This window comes from Chaetodon trifascialis, chromosome 16 (genome assembly GCF_039877785.1).
Source record: "Chaetodon trifascialis isolate fChaTrf1 chromosome 16, fChaTrf1.hap1, whole genome shotgun sequence".
Taxonomy (NCBI): Eukaryota; Metazoa; Chordata; class Actinopteri; order Chaetodontiformes; family Chaetodontidae; genus Chaetodon; species Chaetodon trifascialis.
In genome coordinates, this window is record NC_092071.1 from 6,279,945 (window position 1) to 6,299,657 (window position 19,713).

At 44.0% G+C, this 19,713-nt stretch overlaps 1 protein-coding gene across 2 annotated transcripts; it reads right to left on the reverse strand.

The window, feature by feature from the left end:
* Nucleotides 1-827: 827 nt before the first annotated feature.
* sec24a (SEC24 homolog A, COPII coat complex component) lies at nt 828-19,324 on the reverse strand. 2 transcript variants are annotated; one of them, XM_070982999.1, is made up of 24 exons: nt 18,952-19,322; nt 15,744-16,349; nt 12,591-12,755; nt 11,714-11,791; nt 11,038-11,100; nt 10,173-10,339; nt 9,776-9,963; nt 9,228-9,330; nt 8,558-8,684; nt 7,908-8,017; nt 7,571-7,683; nt 7,305-7,423; nt 6,974-7,029; nt 6,457-6,663; nt 6,093-6,216; nt 5,448-5,606; nt 4,776-4,949; nt 4,580-4,690; nt 3,372-3,547; nt 3,064-3,201; nt 2,755-2,859; nt 1,957-2,049; nt 1,646-1,749; nt 828-1,320 (listed from the first exon to the last, which is right to left on the reverse strand). In XM_070982999.1, the coding sequence occupies exons 1-24, from the start codon at nt 19,010-19,012 to the stop codon at nt 1,206-1,208; spliced, it is 3,462 nt and encodes a 1,153-aa protein (XP_070839100.1). In that variant the 5' UTR covers nt 19,013-19,322; the 3' UTR covers nt 828-1,205. The 2 variants fall into 2 exon arrangements, with proteins under 2 accessions (XP_070839100.1, XP_070839101.1); XM_070983000.1 differs by lacking the exon at nt 11,714-11,791 and having other exon boundaries at nt 18,952-19,324.
* Nucleotides 19,325-19,713: the final 389 nt, after the last annotated feature.

Here is a 19,713-nt window from a genome sequence, read left to right on the forward strand (position 1 = left end):
TTTCACCTTAACGTTTATACTAAAATCATCAGCATTTCTTCACCTTTATATAATGCAGTCTTTTCAATATACAAGTATCAATAAGCATGATTAAAAGATCACAATGGCTTTGTTATGTCTGTGTTAAAGAATTTCCCATATCCTATTATATTAAAATATTTCATATATAGAGTCTGTATTTGAACAGAAGTTTAATAATAAAAAGTGAGTTCCCATACAAGGCAATTATAGAATTTAATCAGATTGGGAGTCTCATAAATTATTAGATTATCAGAAAAAAAAAGAAGAAATAAACAAACAGAACAGCAATGTCGTCAGAAGTGTTCTGAATGTCCAGAGACAGAAAAGGTGACACAGCGTTTCTGAAGGACAGATCACACCAACGACTGCCGAGGTCGCACATTCAAGGCGGCGACGGCGAGGCCGATCCGCCGTCGAACACTTTTAACATCTTTAACGACAGACTCTACGGGTTTGTTCGACGCACAAATATAATGACTGAGAACTAAAAAGCACGCGTCCTGTCCTTCGGGTACGGCGTTAGAGTGTTAGAGCTCAGGTGTATGCAAACACTCCTGCGACACCCAATAACAGTCTTTGAGCGCTCACGTACTAAACATGGTCAGAAACCTAGTCTTAAGCATACATACATACATACATACATACATACTTGTTTTAGTAAAGACGACTGTGCTTTTGGAACAAAAACACTTCACACATCCGTTTGCCTGGACTGTATCTGAGCGATACCTCAGTAAGATAGCATTGTTCTATGAGAATAAACACTGATTCATTCAATCACTGACATACGAAGTCATCATCGTGGATTTCTTTTTCTTTCTTTTTCTTTTTTTTTCCCCTCCAACGCATGGCCTCAGCTGGGTAAAAAGTGCCAAATGAGCATCAGGATCGATTCTTATGTCACTGTCCGTCTGTCACACAGCTTGATGTGAGCAACGCCTCGCATCAGTTCAGCTCGGGAGCTTTTCCTCGGAGAAATGGTGCACCACAGCTGGAGATTCCTTCAGTCCGCCTCCCACTGCTTTCACACACACACACACACACACACACACACACACACACACACACACACACACACACACACACACACAGACTCCATATACACACATAAAGAGAGACATACACACACACGCACACCAATGCACGTCCTCACTTCAGTGTCGTCTCCGCAGTCCCACTGAAGATTATTTGGAGATTTGCTGTTGGAGGTGAAGCAGGAACTCGTAGTACGACAGGGCCGACTCTGTTCGGTCCTCGATCATGTTCTGCATAAAGCTGGCTTTCCGCTGGCTCTCGTCCCTGAGAGTGACATGATCAAGAGAGGAGGAAAAAAAAAAAAAAAGTCAAGAGACGTCAGTTGTGATTGCTGAGCTGCTTTTTCATTTCAAAGTGCTGCTGAAGGGAATTTCATTATGAAAACTTTGGATTGCACACTTTGGACTGTTACTGCAGATATTTCTAAATTACTGATTTATGACTTCTGAATTGTGCTTCAGTCAAACCTCATGAGTAACCAACGATGCTTCAGTCAGCCATCACACTGACCGTTAACTGAGCTACCTGCCAGTATTAAAATCCACCTGCTGCTGTTGGCTGGTTTAATACAATACAGGATGTTGCCCACCTGATGACGTGCAGGGAAGGGAAGAACGGCCTCTGATCCCTCAGCCAGCCAATGAAAGCTCTGGTTCTCTGTGACTCGGCAGTGTCCAGCTCTGGGAGCATGTACTGTGACGGGAGAGAGCGATTATGAGAGAGGCTTCATCATCAGGGAGAAGGAAGTGAACAGATGTGGCCGTCACGCCACCTCAAAACAATTTGTTGGAAAAGGCTTGCGCGCAGCTACGAGTTTGAGGCGAAGCAGAGGAGAGAAATGACCACAGCGGGCAGAAAGAGTGTTTTATAAGCGTGACCGCAGCGACATCAGCTTCCTACCAGGTTGTCAGGCACGGCAGCGTAGTTGGGGACTCCCAGGACTTGTGTGAGGAAGTTGGGGTGGCAGTTCCGTCCGATCCACAGATACATCACCTTTTGGAGCAGAATGAAGCCCACATTAAACACAATCATGATCACAATCAGTACACTATCGTCATTCCTGGGTGCTTAAGATAAAAACTGAAGCTTCTATGGATGTTTTAATGTTACAGTCTGACTATGTTTGTTATTATGGAGCCAAATAATTGCCACACAATTGCCAGTTACTGCACCTCATACAAATCAATTAACAAGCAAACCATGGAAACAATGACGGAAAAGACATCACTGCATGACTAGTAACTGCTCAGACAAGCTCAATATTTGGTTATTTGCAATGCCGTACAATTCAAAGACGATGCCACATTTTCTTTCAGATGAATTTGGTCGCGCATGTCTGGATTTGGTGCAGTTATGAAACCCAGAGCTGTGACGTAGAGGCAGCTCTGTGTACGAGCTCGCCTTCTCACACAGTTTGGCTGCACTGGCTGCCTGCTCCATGAAAAACACTCAGCTTGTATGATCGATTTATTTTGAGAAATTCTGAATTTTCTATTTTAGAAAACAGAATGGGAGCAACAGTCTGGAGATTTCTCCATTTTCTCTTTTTTTCTCTATTCACAAAGTATGGCCCACAGCTATCTTTGGGGGTTGACAGAAGTAATTACGAAAAATATAGCAAATCCTTAAATGAGAACGACACTGTTCGTCCAGGTTTGACACATCAGCTTTGTGTTTCTGTTGGCTTGTTATGAGTACCGTTCCAGCATCCATGAGGAAAGCTCCTTCCCTGCAGAGCTTCTCCACAGACAGCTGCAGCAGTCTGGGCTGAGGGATGGTCCGCTCATTGATGTTCAGAGCTCCCTGAGGAAGCAGGAAACAGAAGAAGAGAGGAGATCAGTCAGGAACTCAGGAAAATACTACTGTTCTGGTTCAGCGCTGATGTCCCTTTTGCCTCTTTTGAAACTTATGACTTCAATGAAGCTAAATCCAGGGGTACTACTTTCAGAGATCTCTCTCTACGGGCTGAGGCGTGAAGGCGCTGAGGGGAAGTTTCATCGTCCTCACCTCGTCGGTCAGATCGTCCACACGGTACAAGGCAGGGTGGATCATCAGCATGGCGTAGATCAGCGGCTGGTACTTCAGCTGACACATGGCGAACACCCGGTCATCCAGCCTGGTGCTGGTGCCCGTCCTGAAGGATTTCTGCAGGGCGCACACAAACAAACAGCTGTGGATCAATAAAGGCCAGACAGTGTGGTTCACAATGCAAGATCCTGAGAGTAAAAGCAGTTTCCTAAGAGCCAGAAAAAATGCTGAACAGGTTTATTTTAGTGTTCTTTGAAATAGTAAATTAGCTGAGCTGAGTCGTTAACCTGTTTGAGCAGGGCAAGGATGAAGAGGGGGAAGAGTCTGAGGCAGGCCGGGGCCAGCAGGCCAGGCTGCTGGATGGTCAACACGGACTGCCGGTACGACGTCAGAGAGTCGATGGCAGCGTTGGTCATCGCATCTCTGGCATCACTCAGACTGGCCGTCACTGAGCGGTCCACAGCTGGAGAGAGACAGAGAGACGGGGGGGGGGGGGGGGGGGGGGGGGGGGCACACATTAGCAGCTGTCAGGAGGACGAGTCTTTGAGGACGCAAAGTTCAGGAATTTAAATTTCCAGTGGCAGAGTTCACTCTTAACCTTGAAGTTTCACAAAATGTTGCTGATGACTTCATGACGCATGTTGTTAACAGCTTTACATTGTAGCTTTTTTTAATTTCAACTGCGCCGACAGACTTTCAGTGCTACGTTTGCACATTATTGAGCCGTTCGGAGCAGTCGTGGGCTGTCAGGTGAAGCGTACGGCACAGTCGACAGCGATGCAGCCATTCTGTGCCATATTTTCGGGAACAAAATATCAGCGTCTGTTCTGTAAGATGTGAGATGAGCCGGACAGATCCGAGTGCTCAGTGTGCGCCGGTTGCTAGGTAACCACAGCTGTCGCCACTCATGTCCATCTGTCAGCGCTAATAACGGCGAAGTGGACGAAAAGCCTGCAGTGATTGAATATCGAGCCAGTCAAAAGACTGTTTAGTGCAACAATTAAGAATCCCTTCAGAGCGATGCTTTATGGAAATCCAAGTTTATCCTTATTATACACACACGAGCATGTGCGCACTGATGCTTGTCTTTTGGAGGAAAATGATGCTGAAAACGTTCCGCATGTGATGTAATCAAGCACCCAGAAAACTGCATTCAGGCAAAACTCATGGAGCACTGCATGCTTTTACGTCACTTATACACAGAGATGACAAACATCAGCCAAGAACTGGTGGTGCATCCACTGCCAAAATTGTTGTTTTCCAGTTAAACATAATTTGCGGGTCAGAAAATTAGATGCTCTTGCAGGTATGCCCAATCTGAATAAAACCAAATGAATTGACAGCTATCGTTATCATTCTGCACAGGGAAGGTCAGAGTCTGATACTTGGAGAATGTTTTCGGATTCATCTGCTCTGTGTGTGAAAACTGTAAACCGATCTTTTTTGTGGAAATAACATCAGACACGAATCGGGTGTAAGACAGTGTGGTGCGTACCCATGCAAGCCAGCAGTCCAGAGATGGCTTGAACATCAGCCCCAGCAAAGATGTCTGACAGCGAATTGACCACAGGGAGACACAAAGTGTGGACACGGATCCTCCTCTCTCCTGTTGGACAAAACGTTATTTAAATAAAAGAGACAAAGTTTAATTATTTGTAATTGTGCGTTTATGTGTGTGTGTGCGTGTGTACCTTTGCTGGACGTGTAAAGAAGCGCGGCCTGGAAAGAGACGACCTGCATGTCGTCCAGGTTTTCCTCGATGGACATCTGAACCGCAAAGCCGGCGTCGGGGTTCACGTTGGGAAGGGACAACAGATCCGTGGAGCGCACAAAGAAGTTTCCGTGGAACGTGTGGATGGACATACCTGCAGAGAGAGAGAGAGAGAGAGAGAGAGAGAGAGAGAGAGAGAGAGAGAGAGAGAGAGAGAGAGAGAGAGAGAGAGAGAGAGAGAGAGAGAGAGAGAGAGAGAGGAAATCAATGAAACTGGATCAATAACACTCAAAAACAAAAGCCCCAACAATGAGAAAAACAGGTCTGCCTGGACTCTAGAGGCATTATGGCTTCTTCAAAATTCAAGTTCAAGCTTTAAAGTCAAATGTACATCAGGAACATCTTAATGCATTCAGGAACTGAAAAAGGCATCACTGTTTGTCAGTATCACATCAAAATTAACCGAATAATATATATTTTATCAGCCATCATCTGCAGCGAGGACAGCACATAACCCAATCCGAATCTTCCATGATTAAAACAACGCTGCAGAAATCCTGAGAAGATGAAACAGTCAAAATCCTTAAAGTCCCATCGGGAACACAGATTCAGGTCGATGCTCGACTGAGCGCCGGCTCTTGTGCCAACAGACCTTTGGTGCAGCGTATTCTCATGACGGCCTCGAAGCCGATCTTCCTGGTTAGGTATCTCTTCAGATCCTTCTGGAAGCACTCCACCTGAGAGGGGTTGTGCTGGTGGTGGTAGGAGGGGTAGTAGTAAATGCTCCCTGCTGAGTATCTGGATATACAGCCTGGGAGAGAGGAGGCACACAGAGATGCAGATCGTCTTATTTTGGACACAATGGAGGAAGATTCACAGCCAGATCCCTGCTCTCTGCTTCTGGCATTATGAGATTACCCATGATACATAAATGTGTTGTGTTTTTCAATTACTGCACCAGCTGATTGCCCACGATTTTAACACTCTGTGTTTTGGAAAACAAAAATGTGGTGGTGTTTTTGAGCGACAGGTTCCACAAAGAGGCTCTCAAACCTTTTCTCTCCCCAGAGGTTATTTATTGTGAAAATAAGTCCAACATCTTAAGTTAAGCATAAAGTATAATAATAAAATCATGATATTGTCCCATTAGTAAAATTAATTTACCCATTATTTAATATGACCAAAACAACCAGAGGCTAAATCAATAAGACTCTCCTTGCAAAACCCGGATTAGCAATATCAGATCAGTGTTCTTCTACCCACTGTCTCCTGTTTCGTCCAGGATTTACGGACTTACCGAGCGATGCCAGGTCGCAGTACTGAGCGCTGAGCAGGAACAGGTCGACCGCCACCTGCTGGCCGGAGCAGTCCAGAGCCAGCTTCTTGTAGAAGTCTGTCGCTGGGGATAAGTGCTGGATGTCCTGGAGGAAAACACACCAGGTGAGGCCGTGAGGCTAAGATCGGAACGTAAGGCGGCTCCACAAAATGAGTCAAAAATCGAGAGATGTGATTATTGTTGAGGAGGCAGGAAGACCGATCTCTCCTTCCATGACATGAACTCAGTCATTCTGCCTGTTTTTGCAGCTGTCTAATCCTTCTGTACGATGTCCAACAGACATCTCAGTAATGTCCCAGGCAAACCTCACCATTACAGCTCTTACCTTGGCAGATGCCCGTTGGTTGGGGTCTTCTCTGGACTGCAGTGCCCCCACACCCAGGTTAGGCAGCTGGGTCTGAAACACAGACATGCGCCCTCCTGTGGGCGACAGCAGCTTGAAGGCCGCCTGCAGAGCTGAACCCAGGGCAGACTGGGTCTCCATGGTCTTTTCAAATAAAGTTGGCAGGCTCTTGAGCAGATCCTGCACAAGCTGAAAAATAGATATAGGGAGTGAGTCTTATTTTTGTGACCCACTATTGTTCCCTGAGGGGGAAGGTTTCTTTTTCATTTTATCTTTCTTCCATCTGCAAGGAGATCAGAGTCAGCGAGATTTATTGTTTTCTCTCATTCCGCCACAAGGTTTGAATATAAAGCAGTTATTAATGTTCATTCCTGCACAGAATAAAGAAATTAAAAAAAAAACTTGGATAAAAACAAGCTGAAAATTCACAAGATTTGGTTTGTTATTCACATAACGTTCAGGTTCACAACATGGCTTGAAGCAAAGTAAATTTTCTTACCTCTTTGCATTCATTGAGGTTTACTAGAAGGCTGTCTGGTGTGGGTAAAAAGATATCTGTGAAGCACAAAAGTTATTATTTAAACATGAAATACAGTCATATATACACTGATATCATTAATAGTGATGAGACTCACTGAATGTTTGAGAAATTTCAAGCAGAGGGCAGAACCCACAAACATCACACTCATGTTTACGGACCCAGACAGTCAGCGATCCCATTAAATCTTACAGATTTCTTAGTTCTTGATTTGTGCAGTAAGTTGGCACACAGCTGCTGTCGAGCTGCTTCAGTAAAGAGCCCGAAGCCTTCGCTGTCAGCTGCATCTCACCTTCGATGTCAGACACGATGAGCATCTGAGGCTGGGAAAGTCCCTCCTGGAGGTTGTAGAAGTGGATGGTGCTGTCAAAGGTGATGAAGCCTACCTTTGTCCGCGAGTCTCCAGGAAGCCTGGGACGCAAACACACACGCAGCTTAAATACAGCTGTTTTATTACTATAAATTATTACCAAATATCCAAACTGCATTGTGCAATGACCCTCTGTACAGGGTACCCTCTCAACATCTCTATAAATGGCAACGTAATGATGTACATACGAATTGATGTTGTCCAGCAGCGACTGGCAGAACACATTCAGGTAGCCCGTCTCCACTGCATTGTGGGATACGTCAAGAACGAAGAGGTAAACAGCAGGCTGTGGTGGTCTCAGCTGGGTAAATCAGGGCAAGCACATGTAACTTAATTCAAGGTCAATAAAGACATGCTAACACCCAGGTTTCTGGAAAAACACTATTACAATTACATACATGTAATTTAGTAATTGTCTAATTTAGCTTGTTCTCAAAAGAAATGCCTTGACAGGAATGCTTGGTTTGGAAATGATCTAAATAAACTGAGCATGCACCTTACTGCTCAGACCCCGCTGAAGCCTACCATGTATTCTGAAGGAGCAATGAATTCGATGGTGGCGTTCTGGACCTCAGGTCTTTTGTGTGGCTCTCCATACGATCGGCTGACTGGGTTGTACATAAACTCCTCTGGAACTGCACACAGACACACACAACATCTGGTGAGCTTATAGTATTAAATAGTGCACCATGTGCTTTTTGTGTGCATTTCATTTTTCAATCGCACATGAAGGAACGTTACTACTGCGCAGAAAAAGTCCACAGTCACAAAGGTGAAAAGGACCTGAATTCACCAAAAGTAAACAGCTTCATTTCCTTCCAGCCCCAACAATTTATTGACAAATGTCTCCTGTTCCACTGAACCTGTCCACCCTGAATCTCGAGTGACAGCTTCAGGGCACCTTCTCCGGAGATTATTGAGTTAAAAGGAAGCAGAAAAATACCAAGTTTGTCCACGTGACTGCTGGCTATCAGATGCTAATATCATCATCCATTTATGTCAGTGTTGCTGAACAGATGTAAGAGCTTCTTAGTCATGTTCTCCATTTGTTACTTCATGTAAAAACTCTACGTTTTGTTGCTAAGCTCTATTTGTTTTGAACGCTTGTTAATGGCCTCCGGTGTTCTCACGGTTGATGATAACATCTTCGATCACACACGCCCCCGCCTTCTTACCATCATTGACCCGATAGCACAGGTTGCACTTCCACCTCCTCTGGTCCAGGAAAGAGACAAAGGGGTTGATGTAGGTTCTGCAGGACCGACACCTGACGATGGTGCTGGAAGTCACCACAGGAAGTTGCTGCAGGGAACACCACAGAACAAAAACCAAACCTTGTGTGAGAAGACCCTCCAGGCTAGCTGTAAAAACTCTATCGTCACTGTGCAAGTTGTGCAACATCCCTGTTGTCTGTGTCCTCAATTAACACAGGAACAAACATGAATTCACTGACAGACTCTGCCCAGGGGCATATTTAGTCCAACTTCCTTCTGAAAAAAAGTGTTTAGAGGATTCTCAATGCTTAGCAGTTAATTTATCTGAATCTAAGATGCATTAAGGATGAGGCTACACATAGTTTTTTAATTTCTGCACAGCAATGCTCCTCTCACCATTCTTGTCCTTCACACTGCTGCAGGAGAAGCCTGGTTCAGCGATACATGGCCACAGGATTTGACTTCCTCAGAAATGTAATTGTGTTTACATTCCTCTTAATCCCAAAACTTAGTAAACCAGGTTTCATGCTTACATGACATGTAAGAAATAAGACTATTATAGAGAGCTGGTAATAACAAGGTGATGCAAATGTTCTGCCTGAAGTGTGTGCACATCAAATATTGATGTTACCGAGAGGTCTTTGAAAGGGTGGAGCAGCAGGCCCAGTGGCATCTTCGCTTTGTTGAGCAGAGACTGGGTCTGAGGGATGCTGGTTAGCGTACTACGAAAAACCCTGGAGAGACACACAAGCACAGAAATTCAGAGTACTTGAAGTGTAAGGAGACATTATGTTGTTCCCAGTGTTTCACATATAGCAGCACAGCATGTGGACATGTGGTGGACTGTAATAGTCTGTCTGATGCAGACTCCTTTTTATCATGCCTTCAAACTTTTGTCGAGGAACACTGCAGCCAGACGACTCACTGGGCAACATATGCAGGGACAAATAAATGGTTATGCACAGATGGCAACCTAACCACAGCTAACATTTGGTTCTTCAGTGTAAGCAGTCCCACTTCAATTTATGTAATTCTGTGTGAAGAAAATTATTAACTAGTCTGAAAAACTGAAAGTGTGAACACGTCCCAGTAAGATCAGTTTTCAGTGATAATAACAGAATCAAATGGAGGAGAGTAAATATAGACACATGCTGTCAATGGCAGTCCACCATGGCTTACTCTGGGTTGCAGTTGATCTTTTGCAAGTCCTGTGGGAGGCAGGGTGTCGGAGCAGGTATCGGGCTTGGGGGCAGCAGGTTCCTGTCCTGCAGCAGGTTGACCACTCTCAGGGCCTCCGGGGTGCTGGACTGGAGGCTCATGGCCGCCAGGGACGGGCTCAGCTGGGCTGGCCCTGGGCCAACAGGTGGCTGACAGGCGTGAAAACAAGTTAAAAACAGTTGATCGATTGACCAAAAAGCTATAACAATCAAACTTTTCCTATCATTTCCATAGAGCGTGGACAGACAGAAGGATTTTGCATGTAAATACGTTTCACAACCATTAACAACAAGCCAACAGTGCATGCTAAAGGCTTTAACAGTGCTCAGTCAGCGCATGGCTGTGACTGTCATCACACCTGCTGGTATGGCTGAGGTGCTTGAGTATAAGGCTGCGTGGCGGCCTGCATCGCAGGGTGCATGGGGGAGGTGGGATTGTGTGGGCTCGAGGTGTTCTGGTACCCCGGGGGGAGGGAGGGATAGTGGCCCAAGTGCCGACCCGGTGGTCCAGGCTGGGGCAGGCCAGCTGTGGAGGGAAAGAGAACAGAAATGAGTTGATTTTGAATATAAATATCTGAAAAAGCAAACCTCTTCAAACGATGAGGCTGGCCTGATTCTATACTGTTAAGAAATTCAATGAACAGACCAAAACAAACAAAGCATTACTCGCGCCCCTCTGTCTGTGGCACTGTGCCCCAAGCTTCTACCGAAGATGTAATTCTTCAAAAAGAAGTCACAAATACAAAGCCTCACTTTTTAGAAAACCACTCTCTGATCTCCAAAGTCAGCTGAGTGCTGAGGTTTTTAACACGTTACTCAAACAGGAGTTAATGGTGCATTTGTTGAGGACATTATTCAGCTGCAGATTAATACACATTAAGCGGCTGAAGAGTACTACAGCAGCATGACGGTTCATGTGGGATTGATTCAACTCATTCAACTGATTAAACCAAAGAGAACAAGAGGCTTGTAATTGGTTGCAGCACGCCAGAATGACAGTCATTGACAGTGCACAGAACAGTAACAGGTCATAATTTTTCAGGGTCAAAAGTGTACTGAGGAAGGCATGCAATACTTAAGACTGCGAAATGAAATGCAAGAAAAATAAACACTTTCTTAAAAATGCTTTGCCTCCTTCAAAAACTGCAATGTGAACTGAAAGAGGACCCTTTTGCCCATTTGCTGTCTCTGTGAACCCCCGCTTGCGGCAGAAAATGGCCTTACCCATTTTGTTGTCAACATGATTATAGCTGTTTGGTGCTTGTGGGCCATTGCCAGCCACAGTTCCTGTTTCAAAGCAAACAAAGAGGTGATGTGAATAATTTTAGTGACACTTCTCGTTATCTCTATCCCAGCGTGCTCACCACAGGCGGCGGATGGGGAATGATCTGACCTACAGCGAAAGATACATTTAAGACAGAAACAAAGGAGAACTGAAGCATAACAACAATACTACTGACGATGCTGATGGTAGGAAGTGGTGTACGGTATTTTAAAGAAATATCGGAGGTCATATAGGTGATGTGCTGGGAATGGATGACGAAGAGAGGCAAACAAACTGCTGACAGTAGGGATGCACTGATGCTAAAATGAAATATTAGGTTGATCTGAAGAAGCACTAACAGTCAGCTACATAAGCCCAAGATAGATAGATCCAAGCAAAGCATCCTGACTAACATCTCTTAACTAACTTTCTTATTTTCTGCATTGTTCCCCAAAGGTAACAGACTGGAGCTCGGTATCAGAGGATTGTGCGGAGCCTCGTATTTGGCATCAACTTAAGGGATGAAAAAGAGAACGAGTGCATCCGTAGATATAATGTACAGCAGCACAGAGAGGACAGGATGGGCACTACAGCACTGACACGACATCTAACAGCTACTGACAGATTTGGCCACACCTGGACATTCAATATCCCCCTCCTGGCGGTCGGGCTCAGTGGGGGACAGAGTGCTGTTAACAATCCCCCCACACTGAGCTGGCATGTGGAGGAAGGAGGGGAGGGGGGGGGGAAACAACGGAAGGTGATCAGAACAAAAATGGCTGGCTTGTAAAAGGACACACAGCTATGAAAACAATGTGATCGAATGTCACGATGTTTGTACTCTTGCTTGTTTAATTTGTAGAGAAAATGCTGCATTTCCACAAGCTTGCTCGCCTGCATAAAGCACGCATCTATGCGACCTTCTGCAATACTAACGGTACTTATGCTTATACATGACTTTCAACGTCGTCAGATCACTGAACCATTCACACTACGCAGCTTTCGGTCTTGTAATCTTGAATCTTCAAGTGGCAGTTTGCACACTATGACTGATAAGCAAGGTCGGGGATTCCTGATGAGGCTGTCTGCTCTCCAAAAACCACGTTTTGTCACGAAAACGTGCTAGAAACAGCACAGAAAATAGCGTGACAGCAGCTCACATCAGGACGGAGGACAGGATTTTTTTCTTCTAAAATAGATGCTCCACAAAAACACGCAGTCTTAGTTGTTTGCGTGACATGACCAGATATTTAGCCTGCTTGATAGCATCTTTTGGGTGATCTCCAAAAGCTGTCGACTACAATCCTGTGAATTCAACCTCAGTTGACTGGTCATGTTTTCTCATGGAAAACTGGCTCCTTTCCCTTTGTTTGTTCAGCACAGTTGATTCAAATGATTCAAAAATGAATCAGTCTCGGCCACTTTAAGTCCACTCAAAGTAAATCAGACAACGTAAAATGTAAATAAATACATGCAGCGAGTAGAAGCCGCATTACTTTATATTTAAACTTACCATCTGCCTTAGGAGGCGGAGGTGTGGCATTGGCCATTGGGGGTCCAGTGGGAGGTGGTGTGGGCTTCATGGTTGGTGGTGGGCCTGTAGGTGGGGGGCCATAGGGAGCTCTGCTTGGCTGGTATGTGTGGGGGGCTATGGGATTCATTGGTGGAGGTGCAGTGCCTGGTGAAAAACAACAACAGTGATTCTTCCTCAGGCTGCAACTTCTCATTTTCTAATCTGATTTTTCTTTCTGACTCATCAGTTACTCATTTAGTATATTAAATGTGAGAAAACAGCTACCGACTTTCCGAAAGAGATAAAGCAGAAAATTCTCAAATTTTAAAAGCTGGAACTATTTTACATTGAACTTGTCACAAGCAGGGATTTTTGTGAGATGATGAAGCACTTTAACTGACATCCTCCATCATCTGGGCTGAATCTGCACTGTCAGTGAGGTCATTTAGGCAGAGTTATGACTTTCAAAATAATGTCACACATTACGGTGTCGTGAAAAACAAGAGAAGTCTGTGGTGCTGCCACATATAATGTAGGAGAGATATGAGGCTTTGTCGATGTTTAACATCATAAGCTCTGACTAGAGGCAACAACATCTGCTGGCATTGCTGACCCACAGCCAGCTTATATCAGAATAGTGACACGTCCATCTTCACTTCACTTCACACAAACCAGCTGCATCAGATGTGTCTGGATTCAAATAACCTCTGTGATAAATATATTGATCAATAAACATGGTAATTCAATTTCTGTGTGTGCTTTACACAGAACAACATTTGTTTTTAATAAAGGATACTTAGACGGTTCAATAAAAGCCTGGTGTATTACCATGCACAGCTGGCTGGATTGATTATTCTTCCAGCAGTGGCAGAACACGGTAAGTGCCATTTATAATGACAAATGATTATCTATCTACAGGGAACAATCTATATTTTCAAGGTGGTAAAAAGTGTTAAGGCTTTATCAGATTAGAGATTAACCTGATATGACCTGCACGAAAATGACACTGTGAACGGTACGTTTTTTGCCTTTTAGATCGGTACTGTGACGCCTTACATTCACCTGAAACATTTCACTGAATTCTCTGTGACTATTAATACTGAAGACTAAACCATATTCAACTGCACTCGGAAATTTCTAGCAGCTCAACAGAGCCAAAGCTGTCCAACGGATTATGATGGCTCGTGGTGAAATGTGCGACATTTTAAAGCAAGACAGCAGCCGACACTGTACACATCCCCACAAACACCTAATAATTTCTCCAGTTAGCAGCGACTTTCACTGTCAGCATTGTACTGGGAAGATATGCCCTGATGGTGCTGCTGGGGGAAAGGTCACTAAAATCAAGCTGACTCTTCCCCTTGGTGTGAACGTCAAAGCAATTTTCAAGCCATTCTGACCATAAGATTGAGAAATAACAGATCGACTAAAGTGACCACGTGACATCAGCTTTGATGCAGAAGTGCTGCACTAAAGTTTGCTTGAGTGACAGAGAAATCACGGTTCGTGTAAAAAAATGATTTGCCAACTCATTCAGACACTCTGTGCTGCAGATTACACAATCAACCTCTATCATGCTCATATCACTTCCTCCAGACAAAATATCAATGACTAGTTGGCACAGAACGTTACTGATACTCTCTATGAGTGATCCTTTGTTTTTCACATTGTAAGCTAAATACTTTTCTGTGGAGACAACCCTTAAAATCTCACATCAACAACTTTAACTACTACCTGAAGCTCTCAAAATGTTATAAACGCCCTGAAGACACAGCTGTGCGCATTCTGCTAATATCACCAGTAGAGAGCAGTTCAGCAATACAACCTGAACCACAGACTGGAATTAAAATTTGGATTTGTTCTAACAGCCATTGTATGCTGCTACTTAAGAATCACTTTCGAAACAATAAAATTCTTATTTGAACTTTGTACCAATTCAGAGCAAATGAGTCTCTGTGCCTGAGACTGAGCCAGAGGCAGCAGCCAGCCAACATGTTCCATGTAGGAACAGAGGGCAATGTCCAGCTCCAGCATGTCAGTATTCTAGATATGCATATCTGCAGCACATGTCAGTGAAATAAGACAATGAAGAGGGAGAAGGGGAGAAGAGAAAAGATGCAGTAATTGTGCTATAGAAAAGTAATTGGAAGGGGACTGTGGTGGACATTTTTAAAAAGTGTTTGTTTGCTTATTTTGTCATTACAGTGATTAAGTGATGGGGACCCTTGAATTAGTTGTTTTAAGCTCACTGGCCTGATTTTACTGAACCTGATTGATCTTTTTATTGACCTGTTACCTTGGGGACACCTGCATCATTGGTTTCTTATTTAGTAAAATAGGAATTATCCCCTCCACTCTGTGGAATTATTTTGGCAATGAGGTTGTGGTTTGTTTGTCTGATTGTCAGCAGATTACGAAAAAACTGCCAGTCCAATTTTCATGAAAGTCGGTGGAAGGGTGTAGCATGGGCGAAGGAAGAACTCATTAAATTTATGAGTGGATCTCACTGAAAGGGCACACACACAAATTATTCGATACTTTGGTTGACTTTATAAGATAGGCTGTTTGGCTTTAGTAGAATAAATGACATATATTTTTAAATCCAGTGGATAGTAATGAAGTTCAGTAGCCGCAAAACGTAACCAACTGTAGAAATATGATGACTCTATAGCACAATCCACTTTCGTGGGCACCAGTAATCCTCTAACACATGCAGCTGCTGAAACTTCATACAGAAAGCAGTCGTTATGGAGCACTCCATGACAGTGGTTTCATGGTACAATCGTAACATTGCCACAACTGTAACAACGCTTTTTTCTCAAACTAAGGTGTGGCTATGAAAGCATTGTTTCTGGTTTTCACATACAGTATGTGCATTAAACATGTGAAATATTTCTAATTTAGAAGAACATAAAAACGGTTGAGACGGTGAGGCTCAGCTAGGCACAAACACATCTGGACGCAATTCCAACAGCTTTGGAAATACACCAACATATACAGTGGTTGGGTGCAGATTTGCATATCATTGAGGAGTGGAGCATTGGCTTTGGCGGAGGTCTGCGCTCTCCGAATGCCTTTCTCATTTGAAAACAGAACTATATTGTGCATGTGAATGGTTGACTTTGGACTTCAATGGTGCATTTGTGGTCCTACCTGGCTGGGTGTATCCGTGCGCAGAGGTTGGTGGCATCCTTGGGCCCAGGGGCTGGGTTGCACTATGGGACACGTGGGCTGGTGGTGCAGAGCTGTAAGCCGCCGATGACGGTGGTGGCGCTGCTGAGCTTGCGGCTGGGTTCACATGATTAGCCACAGGGCCGCGGGGAGGTGTGTTCATGGAAGTGGGAGGCCCCAATGGTGGGGGAGCTGTGTTGTATTGCCAAGCTGGGGCCATGGGCTGAGGCTGCTGTGGGTTTGAGTAGTAGCTACTAGAAGATACAGGAGGAGGGGGTGTGGCTTGTGCAGGGGGAAGCCTCGGACCAGGGCTGGGGCTGGCAGACTGAGGAGGGGTATGGGATGGAGGACCCCCCAATGGGGGCCTGGTCAACAGCGGCTGGCCTGGAGGAGTTGGGTAGGAACTAAGTGGCGGGCCAGGCTGGTAGGAGCTGACTGGGGGAACAGGCTGGTATGGCCCAGAGGGATATAGTCCAGGGCCGGGTGGCGAGGGAGCTTTGGCCTGCATTGGATTGTAGGGCGGTTGATGAGTCATGCTGTAGCTGACCCCTGGCAGCTGCTGCAGAGCAACTGGATTTTGTGATGGACCTGGAGGAAAGAGGAAGAGAAATGCAGACATGTTAGAAAATCTAGGTCAAAGACAACATGTCAATATTTATTTAGTTATTGCACATTACTTGTGCCCAAAACAACACAGACCCAATCTTGTCATGCTTCACCAGAGCCATACTCCCATAAGGTAGCCTCACATTCAAAAGTCAAATCATTAGCTTCCAAAATGAAAGAAAAAAGCAATGTTATAGATTTCATGTTTTGCTTGTGATTCAATTGTCTTTTAATTCAAGCAGATCCTTGGGTTTAAAGCTGTTCCGTTCAAAGCGTTGTATGAAAAACAGACCGCACAGTACCAGCAGTGACGACACCAAGTGAAAACCACTCAGATCCACCAAATGACCAATGAACTGACAAGCCCAGGGTCTAATCTCTTTAACGGGATTGAATTCACCATGATCTTCCCTCAGCGACAGTGAGTGTGGGTCTGACCTTACTCGAGTGAACACAGTAGTAGCAAGACACTTTGACTGTTTGTCTCTCAATTTCCCGAATGCCAGATATCAATCCACAGAACCACGGTGTCACACCAAATATCAAAGCAGAATTCACTCGTTTTGAAACAGCAGATGATGCAAGACCTTGCAAACAGCTAAAAAGAAATAGTTATATACTAGTCAGTACAAAAAAGGAGAAACAGGTAGCAGTTCATATAAAAAAACTGAATAATACACAGACAACAGTTCTTAAATTGCAGCACTAGTGTGTTGTTGTTTTCATCCTAAATGGTTATATAATGCAAACAGATCCACTCCGATCCACTTAGTCCTGCACTACATAACTGGACGCAGAGCTAAGTCAGCAGAGTGAGAAGGGATTAGAAAACAACTCTTCTCAATGAGCAAAGATAGATGAAGACACATAATCCACCTCAAATCTTTGTCCTTCCCAAGAGCAGGGAAATTTTAAGAACTAAAGCTCCCAGTCAGTTACAGCTCTTGTCCAGTCAGAAAGAGCCTGATACAGAATCAGATCCTACTCAATCACAAATGAACCCACTGAAAGGGAAAACATACAGGAAGTGGGTTTAAAAACTAATTATCTTCAAACACCATTTTATTACTACAATCATTTATGGTGGCACAATGTCAACATTAAAACTAATCATTCCTGAACAAATAGGATAGTTTTCCAAGGGGACTTGGGATAATGCAACGATTAGGAGAGACATCTTGTTAATTTTAAGCCTGTACTGCCAGTAAAGTTGCTCTTCTATTAACCGCTGAATGCCTTTCAAAAATGACCTTAGGTTATCGTAGGTTAATGCTGATTAACATATTTAACCTTGAGGGTGAGTACTTGTAAGTAGCCTTTACTACCATCTATCCATTGATTAGAGCAATACTTAATCCCATTCGAACTGATCATTCACATTTTAGATATCCCACAAAAAGAATTCATTTGCAAGCGTTGTTATAAAAACTCATCCCATCTACCTTCAGTGATATGCTTTCATGGGTTGTTTCGGTTGTCAGTAACACACTGTCTTCAAAATGATCAGAGCTCAAAGAACAGAGCTGGATTAACATCCTTTAGTGACCCACCTCATTCAAGGGAGATAAGAGTAAGATTAAAGGGGAATGTAATGAACAATTAGAGCTGCAGAAACACATTTATCTCCAGCTTTAGAGAGTCACACAGGCATTATAAACTCGAGCTGCAGTTGCTTCATCTGCACAGTACGTATAAGCTTCCCTTCACATGCGTCGATAAGAAAAGCTACTGAAGGCAACACACAATCACACTCTTGTCAGCTGCGCTGAGTGCATTTAGATTGTTTTGCTCAGCGTTTAAGAACCCTGTTGAAATGTGCGAGTAATCTTAAACTGAAGGAGGTAATTGGTTGAGTCTGGAGAAAAGCTCCGCAGTAACATATCTGGATCACCACCAATGTGCCACATGTACAGTAAAACGTAGAACGCAAACATGCCAGAGCTATTTCACCCACTGAAAAATATGTAGTGCACAAAAGTGATGTCACTAATAGACGTGCAGACTGCATTAGTCATTGTCTGCGTGGGAAAAGCTTATTAAGACAGATGCGAACAAACAGGTTAAGGTTTGTTAAATGTTTTAATATGACAAGAAAAGTTCTGGCTAACCGAGCAGCTTGACAGGAGATCAAGAGCTAAGTTGAGGGTATGATCACATCATCAACGTTATGTTTCCTGGGAGAAGATGGGACATCCCGACACCTGTTTTAAAAGTTATGATGCCTTGACCCTTTTCATCGTATTGGTTTGCCACCTGGATAAATCAAAAGTAGCAACCACTAGCTAAATTTAGTTAACAAGGCGTGTATAGTTAGCCTACTTCACAGATAGTAACTATTTTCGCCATCTTAAGTCAGTAAAGTAACACAGGTCAAGATTAACCACAGTTATCCCGGTGGAACGGCACCTGACAGCTCACTCTTGCTTGGCTTCCTTAAGTCACAGCGTTACTAAGAAAGCCAGTTAGCTAACAGTTAGCAAAGACATGAGCCAAGACCTGCTGCTAGTGTTAGCTTGGTACTTACGTTAAGCGAGATTGCTAATTTAGGACACTTTAACTTACTTAACATGTGAATGTTACTCACCATTCGCATATGCCTGCCCTGTCCCTGTGCCATTCTGAGAATTGAACCCCGCAGTTGACATCTTGAAATAGAAACCAAGATCTAATTTAGAGGTGCTTGGTTGGCGACTAGCTAGCTGCGTTTTTAGCTAGCTAACTAGCTGGCAGTCGCTGAGTAACGTTTAAACCTGTGGCTTTGACGATGTGTCCTTTAATCAAAGCGGCGTCTATGGCGACGTCTCCTAATTTCTTAAAAAGTAAATTAGTTGACTTGTTAGCGATCACAGGGCCATGGCTATTACCGAAAGCCCGTTCAACTACCTACGGGTGAGTAACGACAGGCCTTGTAATCGTGTGAGACACTTCTCCTCTTTCGCCGGAAGTTGGGATCACCCAGGATCGACGTAAAAATCGTCGGGCATGCGCAGTGTGTACACGTGGCATTTCCTCCGGTGCTCGGGATTTTCCAGTGTACTGGAAACAAGACAGAGCGTATAATATCCGATTCTATATGTACAATAATTGTCTTTTTAAAGCGTTTGCTCATTTAGCTGTTTATGAACGGATCCGTAAAATATCTGCTAATCTGTCCATACAAATTTCAAATGACCATCTTAGTAATTGTCACCCACAGAAAAAGTGACATTTAAGCGCCCAACAAGATGATTTTTCATGACTTCACAGGCTACATGAAAAATCTTATAATCCACAAACTTTGAGCCATCGTGCTGTGGTTGATCGTATATTAATCAGTCACAGTCAACTTAATAAAATGTTGACTGAA

Excerpts from the sequence above, each read along its gene's own strand:
- sec24a (XM_070982999.1), bottom strand. The coding sequence starts at position 19,012 with ATGTCAACTGCGGGGTTCAATTCTCAGAATGGCACAGGGACAGGGCAG. Across the intron at positions 12,756-15,743 it reads GCACGGATACACCCAGCCAG|GCACTGCACCTCCACCAATG; the intron begins GTAGGACCACAA and ends GTTTTTCACCAG. Across the intron at positions 5,607-6,092 it reads CTGCGACCTGGCATCGCTCG|GCTGTATATCCAGATACTCA; the intron begins GTAAGTCCGTAA and ends CCTCTCTCCCAG.